Below are 7938 nucleotides of genomic sequence, written 5' to 3'. Positions count from 1 at the left end.
ACTGTTTTTTTCTGTATTTTTGATCAAATAAATGCAGCCTTGATGAGCATAAGAGACTTCAAGTCTTACTGATCCCAAACTTTTGAACGGCAGGGTATATATATATATTCATATTAAATGTTGCAATTAAATAATGCATTAAATATATTAATATATTATTAAATATATGCACGTATATTATTAAAAATATGTTATTAATTCATATTAAATTTTGCAATGAAATAATATATAAAATTATACAGTCAACCACCTGGATTGATCTCCAGATAAGTACCGACCCCATAGGCGTCAATAATAGCCTGGAATCCCTCAGTAAATGTGTTGGTTCTGTTGAAGGTTGGTGGAGTTTGCTGGGTTTGGATTCGGTTCAGTACTGGAGTCACACTGGATCCACTCTGCTCCTAAAAGAGAAAGAGAAACCCAGAGGCGGAATATGTGGTCATAAAACCACTTGCAAATATTCCATTTTGAAATATTAGTGATGGTTTGCAGAATATTTATTCAAGGAAGTATATAAACATACTTACAGATCCCTTAATCAGGGCGCTTTGTACTAAAGTGAGATCTGACACAGGACACCAGATCTCTGCCACGATCAGCTTCTGCGTGATGTCTATGTTGCAGAGATTGAGGGTGTAGTAGATGGCTTTCATCTTCTTCACTTTACTGCCCCACTCCTGGACGTGCTCCGCTGCTCGCGTCAAGACACCGGCACGATATTCTTCAGTTCTTCTCAGGATCTTTACAACGAATGTGGACATAAAAACAGCTATTTCCTACATTTATTTATGAATACTGATTCTCTCAAATAGACACACTTGAAAAGACACTTACAATTGGAAATAATCAATAATGTGACTCACCATTCGAAGATCTTCCATTTGTGTCATTACGCTGTTGCTCATTTGCTTGCGTTCATACAGAGTTTTGGGGCATGAGTACAAGCTGGCACGAAATCTTTAAGGATTGTAGAAATAATGTTGCTGAAGAAATTTCATTTAGAATTCAAATGTGAATAAGGCCATCAAATAAAATTACAGTTTTCATACTTAGATCTAAATAGATTGTTTGGGCCAAGTTAAACTGCTACTTATGGTGACATATCATGAAAAAATATATAGCCAAGTAGCCATATATAGTCAAATAGCAAAGAAACTACACATAAAAAGACATTAATCTATAAACCTACACTTTATGAAATCATATGAAATTATAATCATATGAAATCATATTAAACTATTAAAAAGAACGGTTTTCTCACTCATTCATTCATTTATTTAAGTCTGTCTGTCATTGGTGTTATCAACATTAAAAATGTATTTTAAAAATAGAAAATGTTGTTGAAAAGTAAGTTCAGAGTAAATTTTAAATTTTAGTTATTTTTTCTTTTGTCTTTACATTGATTTTTTTTTTAAATATATAGAATAAATATATAAAATATATAGAAAGTATACAGATTATTTTTTATTGATATTATCATTTCGTTAGTGATGCTACAACCCTTTTTCATTTGTGAAATAAAATCAAATAACATATTCAAATAAATACCATCAGTTTTGTATTGAACAGAATTTTCTAATTCGGGAAACTCAACATTTTTGGAGAATGACTACACTGTCTCTCACCCTTCACACACTTTTCTGATTTTTTCTCGCACATGATCTCCCTGGACAAATATAATGAACACGTCCTTCTTCACAGCTCCCCTCTGTTTAAAAGAAACATATATTTACTGACCATTTTTCTGATCATTTTAACACACACCCAACTGTACATTAGCTTTCACCATCTGTCCTAAACCAAAAAATCGATATCAAATTGATTAATGTCCATTTTAAACAAGTAATATAGCAGCATGTGTGATGTGTATTGACAATCTGATACCAAGCTATCGATTGCTTTAAATATTCAAGAACACATATGAAGAGACCATGTTGTAAGTAATTATTATGTTGGAGTATGTAGAATGGGAATATAGCTGTGCATATAAGTTGCAGAAGTGTGTTGAGTGTGAAAGAACATCAAAAATAAAACAAACTTAAAAATAGGAATATGGGAATATAAGATATTCTCACCACCGCTTGGAGTTCCTCAGTGGCCTGCATCTCTGTATGCCGAAGGACGAAATTTCCATGAAAAAGGCGCCAAAGAACCTTTTCAAAAGCAGGAAACCTTTCTTGTTTGATCACACCTGCAATAAAGCTTCAAATGTGTACAGACACAGTATGTCATTAGTAGTACGGTACGGTATCTTTTTTGGTTTTAACTGGAACCTTTGTGTATAAGTGGGACAAGATATTTTAAATGTACAGTACCTAAGATGTAGAGCTCCAGAGGTGCTGGAGTTGCTGTTTCTGCGGCTGGTTATGTGTGATGAGACGGTCATAGACACTGAGTCTTCAGAGGGAGGCTCAGAATAGGTTAGCAGCGACTCGGCCTGGTACACAAGCAATCATAACGCAGACTTAAGTAGATCAGGCTGTACATGGAAACCATTCACTTTCATTGCAATGAGTAGTATGGACAACTTTCTGTTTCACGCAAAAAAAAAGTAAATTATGGCAGATTTTTTATATTTTTTTGGTTGGGTGAACTTCACTTCAAGCCTTTGGGAATAATGTTTCAAATAAAAATTGTTCTGTTGACTTGAAGGTGAATCACCCTGAAAATCAAGATTAAAAAGACCATACAAGTAAATTATGTTCACTGAACATGCAAATGTTTTATAACCCCAATTTGCTATTGTGTGCTGCGCATTTTACTGAGGACAGCTTCCACAACATGAGGGCGAACAGTGCCGGATTCGCCAAAAGCTTTCGTTGAAAGACGGAGCAAGGGGCGTGGCAGTACTGAAACACTGTCTAAGCTGTTCGCCCAATCACAACGCACTGGGACAGCTAACCAATCACAACACATTTTGTTTTTCGGAAGGCGGACCTTCATCAAAGCCGGAACTAATCGAGCCGTTTGTGCCAGCCTGGGGAGAAAGGTATTTTAATAATGTAAATTATGTGAAAAATAATGCGTTTTTCGAATCACCAAGCATGAGAGCATGTTCTAGTACACCTCCAAAACAAAATCAAGACTTTGTAAAAGAGCATAATAGGACCCCTTTAAGTAAAAATCAAGGCCTTAAAATACATTTCGTTTGGTTAAAATATTTGAAAAAAAAAAAAAAAAATTACAATAAATATGTTAAATTATGATCAGTTTTGTTATTATTAACTTAAGCTAAAACTAAAACTTTTGAAAATCATTTTTGTAATTGAAATAAAGCTAGCTAATAATAAATAAACCTAAAAATTGAAATAAAGCTAAAAAATTAAATATAAATATCAGGGAAAAAAAAACTTAAATTTAAATAAAAATGAGAAATGTTGCCTTGGCAAGTACCTGAGATAAATAATTTTAAATTGAAGTACAAAAATTACTGAAACTAAAAGTGTAATAACTATAAAAGTAAATTGAAATATTTAGAAAATATATATTAAAAAAAACTAATAAAAAGACAAAAGCACATTGCAAAATTACTTAAACTAAAACTAAATATATAAAAAAGCTCATTCAAAATATCAATGCATACTAATATTATATAATTAAAAATAAAATAAATTAAAATTCATCTCAAGATCTTCACCTCTTCAAAGAAGTCTTCAGTCATCCTCAGCAGAGAGTCAATGTCCATCAGCTCAATGAGGTTCTGTCTGAGTGCGGCGTGGTTACGGTTGATTTCTCGCAGTTCCTGCTCCAACTTCTCAAAAGTGGACTAAAGGTTGGAAGGCAAGCATTATGTCACAGTAACTTTCGGAATTTCTTTTTGTCTGTAAAATTGTGTTAATACAGAGGAGGAGAAAATGGGTTTATTTGGTCAAGGCCACAACTGAGAAGAACTTTAAAAGAACATAATAATAAAATGAAAAGTATTGTTTTTCACCTCAAGCTCCAGAACATCTCTGGCACAGGGAACCATCTCCTTCTCCTTTGTTGCAGCAATTACAATGTTAGATTTCACCATCTCCTTCTCAAGATACCCTAAATGATGTATAATTTCAAGAGAAACCAGCATGACTGTCTTTGAAGTAAGTTAATTATATCAAAGACATTTAAAGCAACTGTATGTAGTTTTGTGTATTTTTGCCACTTTGGAACCCCCTTATGTCGTAAACATAACGCTTTCATAATACCAGTGGATAGCTGTACACGTGCATTTGTTGACTAAGCTTATATTCTCCCAGAACAGACGTTTGGGAAAGAAACAGAAGCCATTCACCTTATTATAAGTCAATGTACCATCAGAATGACATTGAAATTGATATTTCAAAGTAAAAAACTTCCATACAGTTGCTTTAAATGAATATAGGGAGTATGAGTCAACTGTAATCAAAGTTTTAATGTTAGATCCCTTCTGCAGTCTATGATCCAGTATAATGAATGATTCAATATGTAAAATGGACGAGAAATAGATCTTTGCAATATAGGCAACTCACCTTTAGGGCTTAAAAATGATGAACATTTACAGCAGAAATGTTTATTCATGAGGTCAGAATTATAACTTAGTGCATCTTATAATAAAATACTTTCTTACTCAGAATTCTCTCCATTTCTTCACATTTCTTCACTTCCTTCACAAATCGCCTCTGAAATGCCGCTACACCAGGATTCAGCTGTGAGATCATTTTTAAAAAGTTTAATACACAAAGAAATTCTAACATATCAAGGCAGAATTTAGATGGTTTTGGTTTATTTTAGATGACTGAAGCCCTATTAGCTTCTTAAATGACTCCCTTATTAATTTACATACATACAGTAATCACGTTCACAGTCATTTTTTTCTGGCTCTGCAGTGTTGTGCATTGATTGATTCAACCAATGGTGAGAAGTCAAATTCTGTGACAATGAACGCTCAATACGAACTGAAGAATGATGCAGTGAGTTTGCACTATATGCACTAGAAAGTGTGCATGCTGCCAAAAGCAGACTAGCCTACATTTATAAATCAATGGATGTGTGTTTACTTGACAATCAGACAAATGTCAAAATAAATGATGGCCTAGTGATGCTCAAACACTTTTTTAGCTACAATGTCATTCGATTCAACAACACAGGCCACTTAAACTGAATGGAGTCACTTACACACACACACACACACACACACACACACACATTCCTTTACACAGGAATCACACCCATATCTCATTGTGATTTCCATAATAACTACATGTTTTATGTACACTAAACAAAGTGAAACTTTAGAATACATAATATACAATGAATGTTCCAGAACAACAGTTAAAAACATAGAACTAAGCCACATGTTATTAGTCACTTCATCCACTGTCCATATTACTTTTGCATTTAAGTCATATAATATACCAAATTATAAAAGGGATAGTTCGCCCAAAAATGAAAATTCTGTTATTTACGGACCCTCATTTTAGTTCAAACTATAAAGCAGTTCCACAGAACACAATAATACCATTAAGCCACAACATTACACACATACACGTGGATTGCTTCTCTGATCTTCATCACAAAACTACGCACCAGCTCATTATTTACACACTCACAATACACACAAACAACTTAACGAATAAAGTCCCAAATGGCTTATTAACATTGCACATGGTTGAGTGTCATGAGGGCGCTGTAACCGTGTGTGTGATGTACGCAGACATGTGGTCTGGCTCCAGCTATATGGACAAATGTGAACAGTGCCATATCAATTATACAATCACACCAACTGCTAACTAAAAGGCCAGCTGTGTGTGTGTCACCACCACACGCCACTTAAACTGAATGGAGTCACACACACACACACACACACACACACACACACACACAAACATCACTCAAGCAGTACAAAGATTACTCACATCTTTAAACTGAACCAATCCAAGATGCCCAAGTTCACTGATGCAATTGTGAGCCGATTCGGTTTGAAAAAACAGCTGCACGAGACACATCTCCTCACTACGAAATAAAGAACTCATTCTGGAGTTTGTTCTGGATAGTTTGGAGGAACAGAAACAGCTCACATACTGCTGGTTGAGCAGCAGTGATTGTCTGGTTTTTGTAAGTCAGTCTATTAAATGTCTGTCTGTGAGATCAATAGTGTTCTCGTGTGGCCTCGGGATCTATATTGACAGCACTAGTGCAGCTGAGCCATCCAGACCAAATTATGATTAACAACCCTGCAGCACAGCACGCATTCCCTTTAGTTTGATCATTTCAAGTAAGTAAATAACCTTAACCTCACATAATTGTCATGGCATATGATCACAATGAAACATTGGTCTCGTTTGTAAATATTTATTGGCAAACATTCCTCTGCGTTTTGCTTGCTGCTGTAGTTTTGTCATACGCTTGGCTTGAAATACTGACAATATCCAGGCCGCTTGTCCTATCGACTCGCATGCTCCAGATATCATCACCTCCTCTCTCATCTCCACTGTCCTCAGTATGTGTAGTACAATTCAGAGTTTGGAGAGACAGACTTGACTGAATCTGATAGCTGTTTGCAGCACAGCAGTAAGTAAACCATCCACAGTCTGGTGAAGAGCCCTCTTCTCTCCTCGTTATTTGTATGTTTCTCTAAAGTGAGGAAAAAGAAAAGAAAACAACTATTAGAAACATATCTGTCCTTAAAATAAAAAGAGATTTTTTTGTTCTTCTCTTATACCTTCATATTTGTTTTTTAATTCAATTGTTTTAATTGTATTTTTATTATATTTTTAAATTATAAATGAATCTTTCTTTTCGTACTTTTTATTTTTAATTTTATTTCTTGATCATCTGTTATGATTATTTTGTGATTATTTTATTTTTTATCTGAAACACTTTGAATTACCATTGTGCATGAAATGTGCTACAGTATATAAACCTTGCTTTTCCTAAACACAAATTACTTACATTGTACTGTTATGTTCATATTTGTTTTGTTATAACCCCCCCAGACTAAAATGTAAAAAATCAAATAAAATTAAAAAATAGTCAAATTAAAATTAACTTTGCTTCTGTATCACTTTTAGATATAGTTATATAATCACCTGTTGTGCTGTTCTAATAAAATAATACTAATAATAATAATTTGAAATTTTATTAAAATTAAATTTAATTCAACTAAAATTCAATTAAATGTAATTAAAATTAAATTTCTGTCTCACCTGTTGCACTGTTCTCCACAGGAGAAGCATCTGTGCCACCCTGAGCACTCAGGATAACTGATGGCACACTGACAGGCACTTCACCTGGCAAAGTATACATATTCTCTGGGATGCTGGAAATGCCGTCTTGGCCCCACATATCCTGTTTCATAACACTAACATGATGCAGGCTGGGTCTCCTATTGGCCCACATGCTGCAGCTATAGTCACCTTCTCTCTCATCTATATTGTCCTCAGAGAGGGACGAAGATGTTTTGGACATGTTGTCCAGTGTAGAGCTGAAAGAGATGGACTCAAAACCTGAGGAATGATGAGGGCTGATGGCTCAGGACTGATCGTCTCAGATAGAGGCACAAAAGACTCCACTTTGTTCCATCTGCAGAGGAAGGGACGCTTCATAGCCTTCCATACTCTTTGGAAGAATGAACACATTCCTTTCTGCATCTTCCTATTGGTATGTTTCTGTAAAGTGCGGAAAAACAAATAGGTAACACAACTATTAGAAACATCTCTGACCTCAAATTAAAAGAATATTATTTATTATTCTTCTGTTATATTAGAAATAAATTATTGTAAGCATTACCATTTAGCGAAACACATTTACATATGTATATATATATATATATATATATATACTGTATATATATATAAACACACACATACACACACACACATGTATATATACATATATATATAATAGATATAATTTAAATATTATAAATAATAGTCATTTGTGTGTGAATATTACACACACAAGCGCGCGTACACACACACA

General features: G+C 34.2%; 1 protein-coding gene across 1 annotated transcript in view; it reads right to left on the bottom strand.

The window, feature by feature from the left end:
• Positions 1 to 6042, bottom strand: part of LOC107731789 (V-type proton ATPase 116 kDa subunit a) — a 14245-nt gene extending 8203 nt beyond the window's left edge. The window contains exons 1-10 of the mRNA XM_016542960.1: positions 5874 to 6042; positions 4586 to 4664; positions 3935 to 4032; positions 3638 to 3766; positions 2316 to 2437; positions 2076 to 2202; positions 1626 to 1708; positions 864 to 957; positions 528 to 740; positions 251 to 401 (exon numbers count right to left, since the gene is read on the bottom strand). Of these exons, the coding sequence (XP_016398446.1) occupies positions 251 to 401; positions 528 to 740; positions 864 to 957; positions 1626 to 1708; positions 2076 to 2202; positions 2316 to 2437; positions 3638 to 3766; positions 3935 to 4032; positions 4586 to 4664; positions 5874 to 5990 (1213 nt within the window). The 5' untranslated portion in view covers positions 5991 to 6042. The remainder of the gene's footprint in view (positions 1 to 250; positions 402 to 527; positions 741 to 863; positions 958 to 1625; positions 1709 to 2075; positions 2203 to 2315; positions 2438 to 3637; positions 3767 to 3934; positions 4033 to 4585; positions 4665 to 5873) is intronic.
• Between the last annotated feature and the right edge of the window lie 1896 nt (positions 6043 to 7938).

The sequence above is a fragment of the Sinocyclocheilus rhinocerous genome, unplaced genomic scaffold (assembly GCF_001515625.1).
Source record: "Sinocyclocheilus rhinocerous isolate Xijiao unplaced genomic scaffold, SAMN03320098_v1.1 scaffold1721, whole genome shotgun sequence".
Lineage (NCBI taxonomy): Eukaryota > Metazoa > Chordata > Actinopteri > Cypriniformes > Cyprinidae > Sinocyclocheilus > Sinocyclocheilus rhinocerous.
Note: the sequence above shows the minus strand (reverse complement) of the source record. Positions and strands in the feature narration are given on the sequence as shown.